Here is a 22,220-nt window from a genome sequence, read left to right as displayed (position 1 = left end):
GCCGGGTGGCCGGGTTGGTAGGAGCGGCGTCCGTATTCCCAAAGGTTGAGGGTTCAATCCCTGGTCAGGGAGCGTGGGGAGGCAACTGATCGATGTTTCTCACGTCGATCTTTCTCTCAAATCAATAAAAACATATCCTCGGTGAGTATTTAAAAAAATAAAGTGTGCCCTAGCCGGTTCGGCTCAGTGGATAGAGCACCGGCCCGAGGACTGAAGCATCCTGGGTACCTCGGTTGCCGGCTCAGTCCCTGGCCCTGAGAGGGTGCATGTGGGGGTAACCAATCAATGTGTCTCTCATCAATGGAAAAATATCCTGGGTGAGGATTGACAAAACAAAACAGTGACGGAGGAAGACACACGTCACTGGCCTGTGTTGAGTCTGAGCCGATTTAAAGTGAAAGCACGCGCATACACATGTCCATGTGGCCTGGCTGCTGTGGCCAGTGGCTGAGGGTCCATTCTGAGCCAGGAGGTCACAGTTCAGTTCCCAGGCAGGGCACAGGCCTGGCATCCCCTCTCTCGGGTTCTGGGACCAGGTGTCTCGTCCTCACCCGGGTCCCTCTGGCTGTGCTGTAGGGTGTGGCTCATTCCTGTCTGCTGAGAGCCACCCCTGGGATATCGTGGGGTCACTCTGGCCTCCTGGCTGCCCTTTCCCCACTCTGAGCTCCGGACTGAGTGGCTGGCAAGGCTGCCAGCTGGTAGGAGGTGGTGGGGCTGGGCCTTGTGCCCAGGCCGTCCGACACCAGCCGCGCCCCTTCCCGGCTGTCTGGTCCCCTCTGTCGAAGGGCCCTTTGGGATGTGCTCTCTTGTTTTGTTCGTTTGGTATCTTTTACAGTGGATCTGAGAAGGGAGGCGGTGAAGGTGAGGTAGTCAGCTCTCTGACCGGGCCCCTCTGACCCTCCCCGGGTCCCTCCCTGGCGGAGCGGGGGGTGAGGGGCCCAGCTCTGGGTCAGTGCAGGAGCAGGGCTGGTCTCCTCACGTCCCACTGTCGGCCCTCGGGCCTCACCTTTTCATTTTCAAACCCAGGTCAGAAGGAAGAGCGGCGCGCCAGTATCACGTGCAGTTCTTTCGGCGGACGCCCCCGAGGAGGGCATGGATTATTTCGAGAAGAGCCTGGCGGCTTTCGAAGGAGAAGGGCAGTTTGAGGAGCTGTGCAGGAGAGTGCCAGGCAGGCGCCCACGAAGGCGGAGAAAGTCAAGGTGACGGTGCCCCCAGGCCAGCGCAGACCGAGCTGGGCCCGCTGTTGCACTTGCAGTGGCTTGAGAGGGTGTGACGGCTCCTGTGTCCGTCGCTGCTCACTGTCGCCCCAGAATGCTCTTTCCAAACATCACCCGTTTCCTTTACTCATGTGATGACTCCCAGAGATTATTTCTTCTGTAATCTGTATTTTCCTTTATGGATATGTAAATACGTAACATCATATATAATATGTGCATCTGTGTGTGTTTACATTAGTGAAATGTGATTAAAATCATTTCTAGCGTAAAGAAGCAGTTATATGGAGCTGAACTCTAAACCCTTCAAGTTAATTGGTTTTTATAATTTTTATTTCTAAATTTATCTGAAATTGTGAAAGTATCCTTTAAAGTGGGCGATTTTTATGTTTTTATAGTGAAACTTAGAGTGTCTTGTGCTTTTCTTTTCAGCTGCTGAAACCCATTTCAGGGAAACTGAGGGCCCAGTGGGAGATGGGCCTCCTGCAAGCGGCCGCCGCAGCCGCCATGCCGGCCGAGGAGCGGAGAGCCAAGTTCACCTTCCTGTACGTGGACGGCCAGCTGCACCTGAACCCGCACGCGGCCCGGGAGGCCGGCCTGGCTGTGGAGGTGCCCGGGGCCGCGCTGGCGCCCGAGGGAGGAGCCGCTGGGGACCCCGGGTCCTGGAGAGCAGAGGGCGGCCCTGTCAAGAGACGGCGGAGAGCCAGGCTGCGTCGCGCTCCCGAGAGCCAGGACGGTGGCCCTGGGACGGGGACGACGGCTCCTCCGAAGGTGGCTGAGCCCGGCTCCCCGAGAGGCCCGGGGTCTCCGCCCAGGAGGAGGAAGGCCGCGGCCTCCACGCTGCGCAGCAGGAAGGGCGACGCCGCGTCCCAGTTCCTGGTTTTCTGCCAGAGGCACCGGGACGAGGTGGGTGCCGTGTGCATGTGCGTGTGCGTGTGCGTGAGCGCCTGCTTCTCAGCGTTTCCAGGGGCCCCCAGCCCTGTGCAGGTTCAGACCTGACAGGCAACCCCGTGATAGGAACGTGTCTTCCTTCGGGCGAGCAGGTGCAGGGCAGCGGCTGTGGCTCTCGTAGGCTGCCCTGTGCTAGAACTTGGCCTCGCGCTCAGCGTGGCCCTGGGGCATCTCTCCAGGGCTGTGCTGCGCTGGGGGGGTCCGAGTCACAGACCCCGTGTGCTCCCGACCTCCGCGTCTGCTGAGCTCCTGTTTCTGTGAGAGAATCAAACCCGCAACCTCTTGGTGTGTGGGACGCACCCACCGCCGGAGCCACTGCCGGGCTCAGGGCCTCGGGATGTCCCTGGAGCCCAGGGCGGGGCCGGGGCCGGTGCAGGGCTGGTCGCAGGGACCGCAGGACGGGCCTCGCCTGGCGGAGAGCCTGGCGGGGCGCGCAGCCCGGGCGGGAGGTGCCCGGGAGCCGCAGGGTCGGCGCGGAGTGCTCACTCAGCGTCTGCACTGGACGGTCCTTTCACCTCCTGGTCCTGGTGCTCCCGGCCTGAGCGGCGGGGCTGTGCCCTCTGCCTGTTGTCACCTAACAGCTCCCCAAACCGGTGCTTCAGCAGCCGCACACCCTGCGTGCCTCACGGTGCCGCGGGCCAGGCTGGCCGGGGCTGTGTCCCCTCGGGCCTGACCAGGTGGAGGGCCTTCCAAGGTGCTGCCCGCAGGCCTGAGGGAGGCCTGTGCCCTGCGGCCGGCGACCTATCCCTGCACCTCGGGCTGCTTCGTGGGAGGCACGGCTCTGGGGTCAGGCGGGCGCCTCTGCCGTGTCCCTGCTGGTCACGGCGTCCTCAGCGTGGGGGATGGCGGGGGCGGGCTCCGTGCTGCCCGTGTGCCTGACGTGCTTTATGACGAAAATAGAGGCAGCCACTAAGGAGGCTGCGGCGCGGCCCCGTGCATGGCGGTGCGCGTTCCCCACAGCGGCCTGGAGGTCGGGGGGAGTCTTCCATCCTGCAGCCACGGCCGGCAGCCCCAGGGGCCCTTGCATGTGGTCGCTCCTTGCGCCGGAAACACGGGCACAGGCAGGGAGGTAGAAGCTGGGGACCCGACCCTTCACCGTGCGTGGGCAGAACGGTCACCGTGGCACCACCCTCCTGGGAATGTAAACTCCAGTGAGCGGCGGCTTCCTCGGCCAGGTGAGGGGGAGGCGGTGCTCTGTCCCCTGAGGACTCTGAGGAGTGAGACGTGGACAGGTGACAGGGGAGCCCCAGAGGGCCTGTGGCTGGGCAGTGCTGCCCCTGAGTGCAGGCAGCAGAGCCTGGAGGCGCCGGTGGGGGAGGGCGGCAGCGCTTGTCCCTGCCTGCCGGGCCGTCGTGTCGCGGTGCAGAGGGCTGGGAGGGACGGACGGACGGACGGGGAGGCAGGTGCTGCCGGGTGGCAGGGACCGTGGCGGCGGAGCTGAGGCAGGATCTTTGCCTGGCGTGTCCCCAGCTGAGGGACAGGAGGAGCCAGGAGACCGGTTGCTGACCCCTGGCAGAGGCAGGGGGTGGACACGAGGGTGCTCGCGTGGAGCTGGCCCGCCTGCCTGACTCGGGAGCAGGGCTGGGGTTGGGAGTCTTGTCTGGCTCAGCAGCTGGGACCCTGCTGTGGTCATTTCATTCAAGGGCATGGTCGTCTGGCGTGGTGACCATTTGGGGCTGCAGGTCCGTGGTGAGCGCACACACGTGAGGACTGGTGGAGTGTCCAGGGGCCGGTGCCCAGGACTCTGGCTGGTGAGGGTCTGGACCCTGGAGGCTGATGTGTGGAGGGCGGCTCACTCACCCCTCACGCAGGGTGGGCGGCAGGCAGGGCACAGCGCTGCTGGCTGAGGGCTGCTGGGAGCACCGGGTGAGGGTGACGACGCCGAGAGAGGGACATGCGGACACTGGAGGCGGGTGCACTCCACGCTGCAGAGGAGGCCCGTGACGCCAGCACACGGTGCCCCAGGGCCAGGAAGGACACACAGGGTGGGGACACGCTGTCTGAGGTGGCCGTGTGCCGAGGAGGGGTTTGTGTGGGGGCGGAGTTCCCAGTGTGGGCTGGCAGGTGTGAGGTGTGGGTGGAGGGCGCCGGGAGTCCTGGGGACCTCTCGAAACCAGGGCCTGGCTGGCAGGCCTGGGGCTGAGGGCTGCGTCTGGGTGCCGCCTGAGTGTTGGGGTGCCGGCCGGGCGGGACATCGGTGCTGCCTGCGCTGGGGCGGACGGGGCTGAGGAGCGCCCTCAGCACCCACCCTCACGCCGTCTGTCCAGAGCGGGTCCCTGAAGGTGCCGTGGGTGCTCCGGCCAACAGGACGCCGGGCCCAGACCTCACGCCCTGACTTTTCCTAGAACTGATCTTTGAACGCACCTAGAAATTGTAGCTTCCTAACAACTTAATGACTTTGGGAAAGGACATTTTCTCTTCCCACGATCGCCCTGTGTTTGCGTCACAGCGAGCCTCTGCTCCAGCCTCGCTCTCAGGTGTGAGCGCCAGCGCGTGTCCCCGCGGTGAGAGGCCCCCGAGCTTCCCGGGGCAGGCGCGGCGCGGGCACGCAGGCCCAGGGCACAGCCCAGGGGGTGTTCGGGGATGGCCTCCTCACCACACCTCCCTCTGCTCACAGGTGATGGCTGAGCACCCCGACGCCTCCCGGGAGGAGATCGAAGAGCTGCTGGGGTCACAGTGGAACATGCTGAGCGAGAAGCAGAAAGCCCGCTACAACACCAAGTTTGCCGTCCGGGCAGCGTCCCCCTCCGAGGAAGACTCTGGTACGCGCTTCGATGCGGTGTGTGCAGTGTGGACAGTCTGGGGACTGCAGGGCGGCCCCGCTCAGCTCTGACCCGCGGTGCTGTGCTGGCCTGGCCACCAGAGTGCGTGGTCACTGAGGCACCTCTGCTGTCCGTGTGGCCTCCCGCCGTGTCCTGAGAGCTGGCCTGCGGGCCCCGTGCTTCTGCCCGAGTGGAGAGCTCACAGGCCAGGACGGTGATGCGGCTGACCTGGCCTGGGGGTCCTGGTTCCTCCTCGGCCTCAGGCTAGAAACAGACAACGGCTCCTTTGCCTTAGGCAGCGGAAGAGGAGAGGCGGGGAGAGGTGCCCAGTTGGCTGCCAAGGCAGGTGTCTGTGGCCTCGTGAACCCCTGCTGACAGGCAGCTTGGACGGAGCTGGTCTCGCCTGCAGGGCTGAGCAGATGCCCCGCCCACTGCTCCGCAGGCTCTTCCTGGGGTGGCCGTGAGCAGCTGGGGGCTGTGGCCTGGAGTGGGCTCCACGAGGCGGCTCGGCAGGCTGGGCCTGACCGGCGTGAGGCCAGGGCTCGTCTCAGCCCTGGGCACAGTGCTCTGTGCCACCGGGAGTCGGGTTCGAGGGTGACACTGCGCTCCCAGGGGGTGTCAGACGCGTCCAGGCATGGACCCTGACCGTCTGAAGTGGCCGCGCGAAGGGGAAGGCGGGTTTGTGGTCCACACTAGTGTCCCTCCGGAGCCTGCCTCGTCCTCTGGGCCCCGAGGTCTGGTGGGCGGGAGCCCTGGGAGCCCCTGTGGACCCCGGTGTGGAGCGCAGACAGCCCTGAACTCGCAGGTGCAAACAGAGTTGTTTCTTTAAGGAAACAGACAAAACGTAGCAAGTTGTAGGGTTTTTAAAGTTCAACTTAAATTCCACTAGTCTGAATGTTAGTAAGTAAAGGATTAAAAAATACTGGATTATATTTAAATTTTTATTTAGTTCTTTATTGATTAAGGTGTAACATATGTGTCCTTATGCTCCCACTGCCCCCCTCACCCCCCTCGTGCCTCACCCCCCGGTGCCTGTGTCCAGTGGTCAGGCTTATGTGCACGCATACATATACTTAAATTTAATGCTATAGCTCGTTAAAATGTAATTGTAGCGAATGCCAATCTAATAACCTGGCTTAGATGAGGGTTTTTCAGAATTTGATGTGACCGGAAACACAGTCCTTGCAGGTCACAAAACGCAGAGGTTGGGTCTGTGACGTTCGGCCCTGGGGCCAGGACGGCAGGAAACCACCCCAGCTGGGTTTGCACCCCCATGCCCGGGGGTGCTCAGTGCAGCTGTGCAGCGGTTTTTTGTTTTATTTGGTTTTCAATACCTTTTTACTGATTTCAGAGAGGACGGGAGAGGGAGAGAGAATCGTGGATTGGCCACCTCCTGCACGCCCCCTGCTGGGGATCAAGCCCGCAACCCGGGCCTGTGCCCTGACCGGAATTGAACTATGACCTCCTGGTTCATAGGTCAGTGCTCAATTACTGAGCCACGCCGGCGGGGCTGTGCAGCCTTTTTCATGTAAGCTCCCCGTCCCCATTCCCAGGTAACCTGTATGGGAGAAAAAGGACCCACCCGAAGAGGACTCAGGACCCCACAGGAGACGCCGAGTGTGAAGAGGCGCCCAGGAAAAGACTCAGGACGGACAAGCAGGGGCTTCGGAAGGTAACGTCCAGGTTTGCCCGGCACTGGACCCCGTGCTGTGCGACCCTGACCCCTGGCATCTTGTCCTCCCCACCCCGTGGGCTGCTGTGGGGGAGTCGGCGAGCTTCTCTCCTGGCACCTGGGCGGAGGCCGCTGCCGAGAGCAGCTCTGACCTGCCAGGGGCCGGAGCACCAGCCCGATAGCAGCTGCCAGAGGAAAGCCCGAGACCCTCTGAGCGGCACTTGGCGTGGAGCCCGGGTCTCTGGGGCTTGCTGACGGCGCCGTCACAGCTCAGCCTCCGGAGACACGGGGTCTGCTTCAGCGACAGGTGTGGCGGCTGCACAGGCCCTGAGCGGCTCTCTCGAGCTCACTGAGCGTCAGGAGCTCGGGGTGTCTGTAGGGGCCCCGCGGTGCTGCGCCGGCCTGTCCGCGTGGCCCAGGAGGCGTGGCCAGTGCCGCTGCGGTGCTCCGTTTCTCTGCTCTGTCCACACACAGAGGTCCTGTCACACACGGCGGACGTGTGCACAGTCGGCACCTGCACGCCGTTTCTGTGAAGCCGTCTCGGCAGCTCTGGGGGCTGGCCCTGCCGTGCTCGGCCCCAGGCGGTTCCTGAGCGAGAGGCAGGAGCGCCGCTCCGGGCCCTGGCACTGCCAGCAGCCTGTCTGACACGGTGCTTTGAAGTATTTGTATACGTGACTTACCAGGAAACGGCCCTGACATTGAAGTCTCAGAATTCGCACTGAGTGGCTGGGTAGACACGTCTTAGAACGCGCCGCTCAGGAAACCGCATGTGCCGGGCAGGGCGGTGTCTGCCCCGCTGGGATGGTGGGCGCGGTGCAGTGCAGGGTGGCAGGAGGCCTTGGCCACGGCGCCCGCACGGTGGTTTCAGTGACATGATTCCTAAGGGCTGGACAGATGCTCACGGTGCCTGCTTGGTCTGCGCCACATGCTCGGCTGTGAAATGTGCTTGTATGTGAGCGTGAGGTTTGTGTGGCACTTGTCTGCGAGCGTGACATCCTCCAGAGAGCGGGCTTGTGGGGAGGTTGGCACTGACAACCTGGTGCCACTTCAGGGGCTGGGCAGCCTGGAGAGGGTCCTGTCCACGCCCCACACCCTGGTTAGTCAAGCGTGCGAGCCCGTGTGTGCGAACGGGGGCTGGGCTGCTGGTGACCTGCCAGACGCTTCCGGGAAGAAGTTTGGTCACACATCTTTCAGTGGCCTCCGCTAGTTCATGCTAGGAGATACTTTCCTTTTCCTTCTTTTCCTTTATTCCTTTTTTTTTTTTTTTTTAAATAACAGAGAGAGACCATTGCAGACAGAACATCCCGCACAGGATCCTGCAAGGCCGCAGAGGCCCTGTCCTCCCTGAAGAGCCAGGCAGGTAAGGTGGGCCTGGGAGATGGGGGGCGGGTGGACACAGGCCGGCCTCTGTCCTGGCGGGAGGCTGGGCTGGGAGGGACCGGAGCCTTCAGGGGTCAGAGCCACAGTCAGGCTGGACCGGTGCCAGGACGGCTCCGTGCACGTGAAGAGCAGACCCTCTTAGTGGTCAGTGTTCAGCGACTCAGCTAGGTCTCTTGAAGCCACTGCTGTTTTCTCTGCGAGGCTGTGTGTTCTCAGAATAAAACTGCTGGAGAAGGGGCCCCAGCAGGCCCGCGGGCTCCCTCCCGTGCTGGCCGAGGTCAGCTCCCCACTCCAGCGTGTGCTCCGGCGTCGGTGCCTCGAAACGAGCTTAAACGTTTGTGAAAAGTAACTGTCAGGACAGTGCCGGGCAGACACCTTAGTCATCCTGACGGCTTCTCTGGTGGTCTGTCTGGTGGTTTATTTATTTAAATAAATTTTTGATTGATTGATTGATTTGGGGAAGAGAGAGGTCGATTTGTTGTTCCACCTGTTTATTTGTTCACTGGTTGATGCTTGGATGTGCCCTGACTGGGGATGGAGTCTGCAACCAACTGAGCTCCGCGGACAGGGCTCGTCTGTTCGTTTATTTTTTATTTGGATATTTTTCCATTGGTTTTTAGAGAGAGTGGCAGGGAGGTGGGGGGAGAGAGAGAGACATGGATGAGAGAGAGACATCGATTGGTTGCCTCTGGTACACGCCCTGGCCTGGCACTGGGGAGGAGCCTGCAACCCCGGTACGGGCCCTTGACCAGAATTGAGCCCGGGACCCGTTAGTCCACAGGCCGACGCGCTAACCTTTGAGCCACACCGGCCAGAGCTTGTCTGGCCATTTACGACAGGAAGCTTCCAGCTCCAGCTCTCAGTCGGAAGGAACGCGAGGTTCAGGAGAAGTCGTAGTGCAGGTTGCAGACGGCGCTGGCGCCCTCGCTCTCTGAGGTGCTGTCCTGGCTGTCAGTCAGCCCGTCAGCCCCGAGACCTGCGTGAGCAGGTGGGCATAGAGTGGGCGTGTGATGATGAAGAGAGAGGCTACATTGAAGTGGGTAGTGGGGTTGCAGTTGTGTTTCACCGAGTTTCAGAGAGAGGCTGACCTGCTGTGGGCGCGGTGGTGTGGGGTTTGGTGCAGAGTGCCTGGAGGGCTGTGGGGCCACGCTGCGGGGCCAGGGCCCGGGGACGGCTCGGGGACGGTGCAGCTCCCGGGGCGCGTGTCTGCCTTCCTCCACCTGCAGATGTTCCCACAACAGACACGTCAGCCCCTGGTGCAACAGAGCCGTCTCCGTTACCAGAGGCACTTCTAACGCAGGAGAGGGACTGGGGTTAACGTTCAAGCTTTACTTCATGGGCTCAAATTACTTTGCAGCAACAAAACACCTGTCTGATGCGTGCAAACCGCTGAAGAAGCGGAACCGGACATCGGCAGCCGCGCCCTCTGCACTCGCCTATAACAAGAGCTCATCTCCCTCTGCCTCCTTAACTGAGAACGAGGTAAAACACATTCCCGCGAAGGCCCTGTCCTGAGCCGGGCCAGGCTCGGTCGGCGCCCGGTGGCGCCTCCGCGCTGTGGGTGAGGCAGAGGCGCTCTGGACGTGGAGGAGCCGCGAAGTGGGAAGAAGCCGCCTTTGCCTGCTTGAGCGCACGCGGCGTCTGTGTGAACGCATGTGGTCGTGCTGTAGGGCCGATGCATTGAATTCCCGAAATCTCTGTGCTTGTGTGAAAGGAGGCTGCTTTGTCCTGACGTGACGTCAGCTGAGCTGACGTGGTCACTGGGCACGCGTCCCGACAAGGCTAGGACACCTCTTCCGACTCCCGTGGCTTCTGGACCCAGGCTCGGGGCTGTGGCTGTGTCTGTGGCTCTCTGGTCCTTTCGATGGTGGCATATTCGTCGATAGTTGAGCATCGAGGTGGAGTGGCGCCTGTTCTCTGGGCTTGCAGCGCGTGTGAGGCGCGACCATCGCTGTCGTGTGGCGCGTGGACGGCATCGCAGACTGGTCTTGCCATCGTGAGGAAAGCAGAGCCAGCCTCGGGCAGATCCGCCAGCGCTCGTCCAGGGGACGTGTGGGATTCAGGACTCCGGTGCCAAGGAGCTCAGTTCAGGGTTCACGTCGTCTTTCGTTCCCCGTCGCTCTCCTTTCCTCGCGGTCGACAGGAGCCCCGTTCCTAGAATTGTGAGGAGAGAGGCCTGGGCCTTCGGGACAGGGCAGTGGGGCCGGGCGGGCAGCCCCTCAGCCTGTTGTGTTGGAAGGTGGCGCTGTCTCTGGCGTGGCCCCAGCGGGCGGGCATCCGGCTCTCCGCCAGCCTCAGTGGCTTCCTCCCATAGACGAGGCCAGGCCTTCCACGTGTGGGGCGTCTTCCAGTTGCCAAGGTGCAGGGGGCCTGAGCTGGCTGCCCGGTCCTCTGGCTCCCGCTGCTCAGAGTGGTGACCGGCTGCCCCATGGGCCGGTCCAGGCCTCCTCGCCAGCGCTGTGTGCGGAAGCTGGGCCTTCTTACACTGGGCGCCCCCAGGAGGCAGCAGAGTTCCTCACGAACCCCAGGAGCCTGTTGAGATGAGAGAAGGCTCGTCCTGTACAAGAGTTTTCCCCTTTCCTGTCCACGTCCGCTCCGGGCCCCAGAGTTACGGAGAGGGGCCCGCAAGTCGAAACAAGGCCCCGGCCCGGCCTGTGCTTGCCCTTCTGGGTCAGGGCTTCAGGGACCTTCCTGGCGCCCGTCCCGCGCTCCTGTCGGGCACAGGCGGGAGCAGACACGGAGGCTGCTTTCCTGCCTGTGGCCCTGCCCTGGGCCTGGCCTGGACGAGGGGAGCTGGCGTGGTGGGTGCAGAGGGCGCCCCGTTAGACAAGCCGGCGGTCCGACACTCATTCTCCCAGGCTGGGCTGCAGCTGGGCGGCTTAGACGTTCGTGGGAACTGGGGAAGCACGTTCTCATCATTGGACGTAGTTGACTGTCAGTTCTTTTACTTCGGAAATGGACAGACTGTCAGACGCACCTGCATCGCGGACGCCCGCCCGCCTTTTGGGGGTGAGGTGCAGGTCTGCCTCTGCTCCCCACGTAGAACAAGCAAACCATAGGCCTCCCCTCGGCCACGTGGCTGACACCGATCTTCCCTCCGAGTTGGCGTCACAGAACGATAGTGTCCCCGGACCGCTGCAGGGGGACGGAGCCTGGCTGTTCCTGAAGCCCACACAGCCCACCCCCAGCACGTGCCCCGCTGAGTGCCTGCAGCATGTGAGGCAGCGGCGCCCCCCCGCAGACCGCCGGTCCCCTGTGCCGGGCTTCCGGCCAGCCCTCACTGGGGCCACCGGCCCTTTCCCTCCCCCTCGACCCAAGTAAGGGACCAAAGAGGGTGGGTGTTTTAGGTCATGTTACACTTCAGTCCCTCTCAGAAGGGCGTGTGCGGCCCACAAGTGTACACACCCACGGTCCCCGCACCGTCCCCGACGCCTGGCCAGACAGGGTGGAGGGGACCCTCGCATGACAGAGCCTCAGAGTGGATGGGAGTCCCGTGCTGTCACTGCATTTCTTACTCCCTCAGTAGAGCAAATCCTTACTGTTTCCGCCTTCACTGGTGACAGCTTTTGTGGGAGCCCACACCCGTCAAGTTGGACTGAGCTCAGCTGCCCTGTGCTGCCCTGACCCGGCGCCGTGTCCAGGATGCCGCGGGCGGGGGGCGGGGGGGGGGCGTCTCGTCGCACACCCTGTGGCGCTCCGCGGTCACCCCGTGGAGGATGAGTGGCAGGCTGTTTATATTGGTGTTAACAAACACATGCAAGGAAGGAAACAGCACATTTTAAGACCGAGGTAAGGTACTATTCAAGGCATTTAACCAGTCACATTTATCCCACGACAGAAACGCATCCGCAGCCCAGCGGTCACTGTAGGCTCAGGCTGGAGGCTGCCCTCAGCCAGGTGTCCGGGCCTGTGACACGGTCACACACTGAGGTTCGGTCCTGTCCTGCAGCCCATACTTTCTGGGTTTTTACTGACCATCATTGGCATGGGGGCTCCGGGAACCGCACAGACAGCACCCTGAGCCGCGCCCTCGCCAGCCGCCTGCAGTCGCTGCTGTGGACACAGCTGGTTTCCAGCGTACAAGGCGGGAAGGTTTTGATTCTGTCTTTTTTACTAAACAGTTTTACGATGACACTACACAGAGTAAGTTTACAGGAAGAAAACACGGTTTGCAGTATTGAACAGTTCCCCCGGGGCCACTGGGCGTCGAGCCCCAGGGTCACATGCCCACATGGCGAGGGCAGGGCCTCCGTGTTCTCACGGTCCAGCAGCACGCGCTGTTTGCCGTAGACTCCTCCGTAGCCTGTTACGCCTCGTGGAGTTTTCTGACCACGTGTGTGTCCTGAGCCATTATTATTATTATATTTTTGGGGGGGCCATAGCTTCAAAATCTTTCATTTTTTATTTTTAATTTTGTTTTATTGCTTAAAGTATTACAAAGAGTATTACATATGTTCCCCCCCCCCCCGACATTCCCCCAGGCCCCCCCCCCCCCAGTGGCTGTGTCCCTGGGTTATGCTCATATGCACTGAGCCATTACTTATTGTCATGCGTGCAGAGCCCTTGGGTGCCTGGCTCCTCGCAAGGATGCAGTGGTTCGCTTGTGACAATGTGGTTATAACAATAAAATGACACCATTCCCGCCATTCCATCCTTACCCCGAGCTAAACGCTGTGTGGGCGTGAAGAGGCTCCTCTGGGCTGCATCCTGCACGTGGGACAGACTGAACCGAGACCTGGAGAGCTGGGCTCCTGGGGCCACGGCAGAGTCCGGGGTGGTGGCGAGGGCGGCGGCGAGGGCAGCGGCGGCTCGGCTTGGACGCAGGGCCACGGCCTCCGGGTGACCTGAGCTGTGCCTCCTCAAGGCCACGAAGAGCCCAGCAGTTACGCGTGCTCCCCAGGAAGTGAGCCCTGAGTTCACAGTGTCAGAAACTGGTGGTGTTCAGATGGCCCGAGTTCAGATACCATCACGGAGATAAAGACTCGAATCGTGGCCTGGTGGATTCCGACGGGCGAGCCAGCAGCCAGCTAGTGACCGTGCTCTCTGCGTGTCCTGGAGAAGGGACCAGCACTGCTGGCCTCAGCCGAGGACGTGGGCGCATGGGGACGCGGATGGGGTGTGCACTGCTGCAGAGCTGGGGTGTCCCCTGGACCTGGGAGGCGAGTGGGCAGGCGGAGGCGTCACTTCCCCGGGCAGAACTGTGCCCGCCAGTGCGAGGGTGGCCTCGCTGAGGGACGCCCTGTGAGGCCTGGTGGCTCCAGAGGGGTGAACGGGGCATGGGCTCCCCTGGTGGCTGTCCCCCCAGCAGCTGAGCTGCCTGTTGTCGGGATGCACTACAGCGTCCGCACAGGGTCGTCCTAGCTGTGCCACCTGTGTGCTGAGTGGGTGGGTTCGGGCCGGAGGCCTCAGCCAGGGTCTGAGGCAGCCGCTCTGAGGGCACAGGCCCCGCCCCTGGGTGCATCACCCCACCCCTGCATGCAGTGCCCGCCCCTCGCATCGCCCCGCCCCTGCATGCCGCACCCGTCCTGGCAGGAGGTCGGCTCTTCCGGCACCGAGTGCGAGTGGCAGTGGTGGTTGTGGTTGTGCCCACGCGCCTGTGTCCCGAGGGCCTTGCTCAGAGGTGACAGCAGGCGGCCAGTCGGCAGCTGTGGATCGAGGTGCAGGCGCCGGGTGCTCGGTGCTCTGTGGGGGGGTCCTGTCTGTCACGGCCACTCCTCCCAACGGGAAAGAGCCAGGGTTGAGAGGATGCTTCCGGAAGCCAAGGGTGCTCAGGGGTCGGGTTCCAGAGGCCGAAGCAGCAGCTGAGCGCAGAGAAGGGGGAGAAAGCCCTGCAGGCGGCAGGACCAGGCGGGATGCACCTCGGCCTCTGGCCCGCTCCCCAAGATTGGTGACCAAAAGCAGCGAGAACGGCCAGGCTTGAGGGCAAGGCAGAGCCAGCAGGTCCTCATGGGGGCAGCTCACACCTACTGCGTCTGTCGTAGAAACGGCCTGAGAAGAGAAGACCAGGTTAGCGCGTAGCTCCAGCCCCAGACGGGCCTGTGTGAGGCAGGTGATGGAAGCGCCCGCGGCCTGGTGTGCGCTGGGCCCTGCGGCGCTCGGCTGTGCCGTGTCTGTCGTCATGGCGTCAGCGTGTGTACGTGAGGGACGGCCCCCTCACAGGGCCCCGTCGGGTGAAGGGGGAGCCCGTGTCCTGGGTGACGTCCCTCGATCGCCCGTCTGACAGGACAGGGAAGCGGGAAGGCGGGAGCTCACAAGTGGACGGACTTCTTGTGTGATTCCTGACTCAACGCCTCTGAGACGGGCCCTCGTTCTCCGGGTGGTTCTGGCCTCTGGCTGTGCCGTCGGCACGTGGTGCCGTGAAAAGCAGCCGGAATGGAGACGTCACTCTGACCAGGAACGGTTTCTCACCGGCTCCGAAGCCCGTGCTGGCTTTCGAGTTGTGTTTTTAAAGTGCCGAGTCCGCTGTGTGGGGTTTGGGTCAGTGGAGTTGGTTCTGACGTGCGCAGTGTTGCTGCTGTAGCTGGAATCCTCGCGCTTGCCTCGGTGGGAAGTGGGCTTGTCCCTGATGCGCAGGGTTCCGGCCTCCGGGGAGGCTCAGGGTCAGGCTGAGACCCGGGGGCCGCGCCTCTCGGGCACCTTGGCGCCTCGGTGGTTCCGTGTTAGGCCCGCACGCGTGGGTTCTCTGGCCCGTCTCTAGTTGTTGGGTCACTGCATGTCGGTTGCCAGCATGTGTCGTGAGGCGAGCTGACTGTCGAGGCTGAGACGGGGGTGGCCCGCCCTGCCCCGCGTGGGGCTTGCTCCCTGCACGTGCTGACGGGCCTGGGGCGGGCTGTGTTCCTGTTCTCCAGGCCCCGCGCTGGCCCCCGCCTGCTGAGGGCACGTGGGGCTGGTAGGAAACTCTAGAGGCGTGTGTGTCTGTGACGAGGGCTGGCCCTGGGGCTGGGGCCACACCGCCTCTGCCGGGCCCGGCACAGGGTGCGACTCCACCCCCCTGGCGGCCAGCAGCCGAGAGGGCTCCCGTCTGCGAGGCCTCAGGGCTGCTCGGATGGGAGCTGGCAGGCACGGTGGCACAGGGTGACGAGGGGCTTGCTGAAGGTCGCTGTGTTCACTGGCCTCGCTGTGGCCGTGAGACCAGTCTCTGCCGTGACGTGGACCAGACCTGCTGAGCCCGGTCCTGTCACCTGTCGGCCCCGCGCTGGGTGACAGGGGAACAGGCTCACGGAAAGGCCGTGTGGAGCCGGCACCGGTGCTTCCGCAGCGACGAGGTACCAGCCGTGAAGGCGTTTGCTGCCACAGTCACAGCTCCCCCTGCGTGGCGCCCTGTGCGGGGCCGGAGCTGCTCTCCAGGCCCGACCGGCGGGGACCTGCCTGGTCTGAGTGTCCCCCACACACTGCACGGCTCCCGGGAGCTGGTTCGCACACGGTCGCCGGGTCCCAGTGTGGGCGAGGTGCCACCTTGGACCTGTCTGTGTGGAGGCTGCGTCCACGTGCAGGAGCGCATTTCTCAGGCCCACAGGCGAGCAGAGGCTGCTCCGGCGAGTGCGGGGGTCTGACCGGCCGTCTGGTCAGCCCCGCCAGGTCCGTTCCGCATGCGTCCTCCCGGGTGTGGGGTAGACGCAGGTGCGCGGGCCGGGGCCGGGGCTGGGGCTGTTGGGCCCATACAGGGGATGTCGCTGTCACGAACGTGGCCCCTGCCCAGGCTGGAGTGGGGGCCCCTGGGCTGGGCCTCCGCTGGGCCCCGACGAGCCCGTGCCGGGCTGCGTGCTGGAGGCGGGTGAGCGGTGGGCTGCATGGACTGTGATGCCAGGTCTGTGTTCTGTGTGCACCTTAGACCCCCCGGACACAGCCTCTGTGTGTCCGACAGCTCCTCCCCTGAATGTCATCCCGTGTTCCCCTCCACACGCTGTCCCTGGGAATCTCCACGTGGAAACTGCTCCCTTCTCTGTAACCAGAAATAAACGGTGCTGCTCTTCCTCTGCCCAGGACTGGTCTGTGTCTTCTGTCTTTCTCTCCTTGCATTTTCCTTCCAGCCACACTGAGGGGGACGCGGGGGGCGGGGAGGCCCCGAAGGCCCCTCTGGGCCTGGTGGCTGTCAGGCAGCCCCTCCCGTGTGGCCCTGCCCCGGCCGCCGGCCCTGCGCTCCCGGTCTCCAGTGCCCGGCCCGGCGGGGACCGTATCTGAAGGGCGGGTGGCGTGGAGCGTGGCTCAGAGCATCCCTCGGGCTGCCTTCTTGGGGTGTCGGTGCTAGAGAAGGAGGGCGCGGTCCGGAGGGCTGCGAGCCCGCCTCCCTCCAGGCAGCCACGTGACCGACCGGAATTACGTGTCATTCGCCTGCTGCTTCCGTCCTCCTGGAAAACACGAGGAAACTGGTTAAAAGGTCCCTTTCTCTTAAGACTGAGGTGATGGGTGTCAGACACGAGCGTGTTGAGGCTGGACAGTGGCCACACACCTGTCACCCGCCCCACACCATCTGTTGGGTCCCTCCGACAGCCGCCCTCTCACGCCAAGTGGTGTGTGCTCGCGGGAATGTCAGTCTAGACCAGTGATGGCGAACCTATGACACGCGTGTCAGAGGTGACACTCGAACTCATTTTTTTGGTTGATTTTTCTTTGTTAAATGGCACTTAAATATATAAATATCAAAAATATAAGTCTTTGTTTTACTATGGTTGCAAATATGAAAAAACTTCTATATGTGACCCGGCACCAGAGTTAAGTTAGGGTTTTTCAAAATGCTGACACGCCGAGCTCAAAAGGTTCGCCATCACTGGACTAAACTCTAGACAAAGGCCGTCGATGAGGCTGCAGAACAGGGCGTTGTCTGTGGGCCGTGCACTCGTTTCTGCGACTGTTTCAGTGTGGCCTCTTCCCCTTCCTCGCTCTGTCCACAGGCGGACAGCAAGCCGGGGACACGTCCGTGCCCATGGCTCCTGGGGCAGGAAGTGCAGCTCATAGGTTTGCTCAGTTGAAAATTCACTTCTCAACGTTTACTGGACGAGATGTATTCGTCTGCTGTTCCGTTGAGAACGGAATTTAAGAAAGTCTCCAGCTGCTACTGGGAGAGTTTCCTAATGAGAGTTTGATTGGTTTCTATTTAAAGACACAGTCTTGCTGGTCAGGGAGGGGATGCTGAGTCAGAGGCAGAGGATGCTGAGTCAGAGGCAGGGGAGGGAAGCCCCGAGGAGGAGCCGGCGGAGCTGCCCGCCTCCAGGCCGTCACCCAGCCCCACGGCTGACAGGCAGCTCCGGCCTCGCCGTGGGAGGAGGACACGCAGGGACTGACACACGGAGCCTCGCTCGGGTGTAGACAGCGGCTTGCGGTGCGGAGGCTCGCATTCTGACCGCACATTGGTTCTTTCAGAAGCTCACTGGCACTGACGTTCCTTTTACTTAAAGTAGCCGGACCGTTACCCACCAGGTGCGACAGGCCAGGACCCTCCGTCCCAAAGCCCGCCTGCGGCCACCTGTGCGAGCACGTTGCCTCCCACAGAGTCGCTTCCTGTCGGAGGCGTCGGGGCGTGTGACTCTCCCTCGCGCACACGTGTGCACACGCCCTGTCGGAGGCGGTCGGGGCGTGTGACTCTCCCTCGCGCACACGTGTGCACACGCCCTGTCGGAGGCGGTCGGGGCGTGTGACTCTCCCTCGCGCACACGTGTGCACACGCCCTGTCGGAGGCGGTCGGGGTGTGTGACTCTCCCTCGCGCACACGTGTGCACACGCCCTGTCGGAGGCGGTCGGGGCGTGTGACTCTCCCTCGCGCACACGTGTGCACACGCCCTGCACGTCCGCCGGGAGGAAGCCCGTTTCTGACTTTCTGTCCAGTTCTCTCCACGTTGTCATCAGAGAACCAGTTGGTGACCACGTCTGCCGAGAAGAGCTGGCCGCGCAGGCGAGTGGAGAGGCCAGTGCGCGTGCGCACCATGCGTGTACCACGTGTGTGCACGTGGACCGAGCCCCGGCGGGCCTGTCCCTGGAGCTCCTGCGACTAGTGAACTGTCGTCCACCTCCTCCATCTGCAGGTCTCGGACGGCGTGGGCGACGAGCCCTCGGAGTCCCCGGACGAAAGTGCCGACGAGACTCAGACCGAAGTGTCCGTCTCCTCAAAAAAGTCGGAGCGAGGCCTGACCGCCAGGAAGGAGCACGTGTGCCAGGTGAGGGCGCTGCCGCCTTCTCTGCCCGCCTGGCGCCAGCCACCTGCTCACGGCCCGCCGGGCGCCAGCCACCTGCCGGCCCCGGCCCGGGTGTGAGTGAGGCGCCCACGGACACGGGTGCTTTGGGGTGGGGAGCGTGGGAGGAGGCGGGAGCTGCCGGCGTCCCCTTGGCGCACATGGGAGCGGTTCACCACGGGCTGTGTGCCCAGCACCCTGAGCGCGTTGGGCGCCGTGCGGTCAGCTCGGCCCTCGCGGCTGCCTGGGGGCGAGCCTGACGTCTGGGGAGGGTGTGGGCGTCTCCCGGGAGGAGCTGGGCTGCAGGGCTCACCCGCTCTCCGCCCCCAGCTGTGCGAGAAGCCCGGCCGCCTCCTGCTCTGCGAGGGCGCCTGCTGCGGGGCCTTCCACCTCTCCTGCCTCGGGCTGCCCCGGCCGCCGGAAGGGGGCTTCGTCTGCAGCGAGTGTGTCTCAGGCAAGTGCCGTCCCGGCCCCAAACCCCGGGCAGTGCCCAGGCCGCCGTCCTGCGACGCCCCCAGCCCCGCCCTGCTCCCAGAGGGCCCGTCGCTCCCTCGGCGCTCGGGGTGACTGCTGTCAGACGGTGTCACTCGTCTGGTCTGGGGACTGGCAGTGGTCCCGTGGGCGGTGTGGGCCCGGCTCTGTGGAGGTGGCCGTGGTGGCAGCCACAGCGGGTGCCGGCGACCCGGCCCCTCAAGGACACAGGAGCCTGGATCCTGCCGGCTGCGTGCGGCTCACTCCGCGGCCCCTGCTCTTGTTGGGCTTCGCCAGCACAGGCGGGCGGGCGGGACGGGGCAGCACAGCGGTCGCTGTTCCCTCCTGTCCTCGTCGGCCCTCAGTCTGGAGACACTGCGTCTCCCGGGGAGACCCCCCGGCTGTGGCCTCCCCTGGGCGCCTCCCTTTGGGCGCCAGTGCTCTGCGTGGCTCTTCACGCGGTTGCTCAGCCCCTCTCTGCGGGAGAGGGACGCCTTCCCCTGAGACACTCCCCCCCCCCCCCGCCTCTCGCTCACTTGAGTGGCACCCACCTGGCTGCTGCACATCCCGGTCCTGCAGGTGAGGCGGGACTTGCTGAAGCTGGCGTGGCCGTCCCCGTGGCGGGAAGCAGCCTGGCGGCTCCCAGCGCTGTGGCTGCAGCGGCTCAGGGACTCCCGCTCACCCCTGTTCTTGCCCCGCCCGCCCCTTTCTCGTGTTAGGGATCCACTCGTGCTTCGTGTGCAAGGAGAGCACAGCGGACGCCAAGCGCTGCTCCGTGCCGCAGTGCGGGAAGTTCTACCACGAGGCCTGCGTGCGGAGGTTCCCCCTGACGGTGTTCGAGGGCCGCGGCTTCCGGTGCCCCCTGCACGGCTGCGTGAGCTGCCACGCCTCCCACCCCTCCAGCTCGCGCGCCACGAAAGGTGGGTCTGCGTCAGCCCCGCGGGCGCATGGAGGGTGGGCTGGTGGCCGCGTTGCTTGGGGTCACGTTCCCTGTTACTGACCAACACAGGTTGGGTCAGGGTTTTTCTTAGCAAAGGACTTGCTGCCCAGCCCCCTTCGCTCCCCCTTCTCGCCCCAGCTGTCACCTTCCAGACCTTCGTTCTAGAGGGGCCCTTGGAACCGTTCTGATAGGTGTGTTAATTCTCACTCAGGTGGTTTTCGTATAAGAACGGGGCTCGGAAGAGAGAGGAGAGAGCCTCAGTGTGAGAGACACATCGATTGGTTGCCTTCCGCACGTGGGTAGATGCCCTGGGCCGGGAATCGAACTTGCGACCCTTCAGTCCCTGGGCCGACGTTCTAACCACTGACCCACCGGCCAGGGCTAGAGCGCAGTGTTTTCAATGCTGGGCCTTTTCCTCGGGCGTCTTTCAGAACGTGTTTCTGTTACGTAGTCTCACCCTCCCGTGCTGGCTGTGTCTCGTCCGTCGTGGCCGTGTGTGTCCGTGGGTGGAGGCAGGGCGGTCTCACGGCTGCTCACCGCGGCCCTTCCCGTCTGCCCCCAGGGAAAATGATGCGGTGCCTGCGCTGCCCGGTCGCCTACCACGGCGGGGACGCCTGCCTGGCGGCCGGCTGCCTGGTGGTCTCGTCCCACAGCATCGTCTGCACGGCCCACTTCACCGCGCGGAAGGGCAAGCGGCACCACGCCCACGTCAACGTGAGCTGGTGCTTTGTGTGCTCCAAAGGTGAGGCTGGCGGCGGGGGGCACCCACCACCGCGGTTCCCGCGCTCCGGGTGGGGGGCCCCCTGACCTGAGTTAGCGGGAGTGTCTCACAGTCGCGGGTGCTGGCTGTGGTGAGGGGCCCTGTTCGTGCCCAGGTGCAGCTGCCGGTGCTGCGCGCTGTCCGGGCGGGAGCTGGGGGGGGGCCGCGGTCCCTGCCAGGCTGAGCCGCCCCCTTTGCAGGAGGGAGCCTGCTGTGCTGCGAGTCCTGCCCGGCGGCCTTCCACCCCGACTGCCTCAGCATCGACATGCCGGACGGCAGCTGGTTCTGCAACGACTGCCGGGCGGGGAAGAGGCTGCACCACCAGGACATCGTGTGGGTCAAACTCGGGAACTACAGGTTGGGACCGGAGCCCCCCGCCCTCACGTGTGTTTGCTTTGCAGAGCTGCAGTGTGGAGCGGTCGCCGCGCTCTCTGAAGAGTCTGTGAACCCTCTTTTTAATATTTAAATAGATGGTGGCCGGCAGAAGTTTGCCATCCCAAAAATGTCCCCCCAAATATTCAGAAAATGAAGCACGAGATTGGAGAATTCCCTGTGTTTTTCTTTGGGTCTAAAGATTATTACTGGACGCATCAGGCTCGAGTGTTCCCGTACATGGAGGGGGACCGGGGCAGCCGCTACCAGGGGGTCAGCGGGATTGGCAGAGTCTTCAAAAACGGTACGGACGTTGCCGGGGCCACGAGGCCAGGGGCGCGGGGCAGGCCCTGGTTTCCGTAGAGACCCTGGCCCGTGGGGGCCCAGAGTGGGTTGGACTCTGTGACCTGGGGGTGCGGTTCGGGGAAGGGCGAGTGCTGGTTTGCAGGAGTTTCTCGCCGCTGTTACTAAGAGGGAGGTGTGGGGGGAGCTTGCCTGCTTCAGCCTCGAGGGCAGGGGACAGACGCCCACCCGCTTCCACGCGGAGTGTGGGGTGTCGCCGGTCCAGTCCGGGGCCACGGGAGGGGACCGTGAGCTTGAAGGGCAGGTGGGCTCGCTGACCAAGCGCTGTCCTCCCACCGCGTTGACCTTTCAGCACTGCAAGAAGCGGAAGCTCGTTTCCGTGAAATCAAACTGCAGCGGGAAGCCAGAGAGACGCAGGAGAGCGAGCGGAAGCCCCCGCCCTACAAGCACATCAAGGTGAGTGCACGCGCGGGGGGGGGGGTGTGGGGGGTGGGGGGGTGGGTTTGTGCGCAGATGCACAGTCACAGCAGGGAGAGCAGACGCGTGGCCTCGGCCGGTCCTTGTGCCCAGGACAGAGGGGCAGGCAGGGCTGAGCCAGCACCCAGGGACCAAAGACGGTGCCCGCGCCGAGGGCGTGGCCAGCAGGGCCAGAGCTGAACGTGGCCCTGCATCTGCTCCAGGCGCCGGACCCGGCAGCGGTCATCGGGCCCCGGTCCAGGCTCCTCTCTGCGTCTGGGCGCGGCGGGTCCTGGCGAAGGCAGCCCCGTAGTCCTCGGTGCCGAGTCTTCCCTGGCCAGTCCCCGGGGCTCCTGTCGGAGGGCCTGCCCGGGCTGGAGGCCGCTGTGCCAGGCGCAGGCTCCCTCCCCGGCCGCTCCTCGCTGCACTTGCCTTCCCGCTTGTCCTGCTTCCCTGTCGGGGGCTCTTCTCCATGAACAGTGAGCAGGCCCTGGCGGAGGCTGTGCCCTGAGCCGCCCGTCCAGGTGGCGCCGTGGGTGCTCCTTGTGGGCAGTGAGGGGTGCGGGCAGCCTGTGTGCCAGCTGTCCCGGAGACGGGACTCGTACTGCCACAGAACACGTGGGGCGGGCACCCTCTGACGCTCCAGGGCAGGCCGGCCGCTCCCTGCGCCTGGCGGGGGCCCTGTGACCGGTGGGGGCTGCCCACCTCTGGCCAGGGAGGCTGGTGGGTGGGGCGGTGCCGTCGCGTCAGGGCACCGGGCTGAGGCAGTGCAC

The 22,220-nt window shown here is 64.0% G+C and overlaps 1 protein-coding gene across 1 annotated transcript in view; it reads left to right on the top strand.

Moving 5' to 3' along the window:
* Positions 1-1,026: 1,026 nt before the first annotated feature.
* LOC102437996 (histone-lysine N-methyltransferase NSD2) overlaps positions 1,027-22,220 on the top strand; it is a gene marked incomplete at its 5' end in the record, with an annotated part of 25,934 nt that continues 4,740 nt past the window's right edge. The window contains 15 exon segments of the mRNA XM_023748806.1: positions 1,027-1,099; positions 1,102-1,153; positions 1,156-1,199; positions 1,647-2,120; positions 4,783-4,927; positions 6,481-6,599; positions 7,878-7,959; positions 9,337-9,461; positions 17,999-18,130; positions 18,476-18,599; positions 19,336-19,536; positions 20,119-20,298; positions 20,517-20,673; positions 20,787-20,992; positions 21,344-21,457. Of these exon segments, the coding sequence (XP_023604574.1) occupies positions 1,027-1,099; positions 1,102-1,153; positions 1,156-1,199; positions 1,647-2,120; positions 4,783-4,927; positions 6,481-6,599; positions 7,878-7,959; positions 9,337-9,461; positions 17,999-18,130; positions 18,476-18,599; positions 19,336-19,536; positions 20,119-20,298; positions 20,517-20,673; positions 20,787-20,992; positions 21,344-21,457 (2,228 nt within the window).

Source organism: Myotis lucifugus, unplaced genomic scaffold (assembly GCF_000147115.1).
Source record: "Myotis lucifugus unplaced genomic scaffold, Myoluc2.0 scaffold_1839, whole genome shotgun sequence".
Lineage (NCBI taxonomy): Eukaryota > Metazoa > Chordata > Mammalia > Chiroptera > Vespertilionidae > Myotis > Myotis lucifugus.
This window is presented reverse-complemented; position numbering and strand designations above follow the sequence as displayed.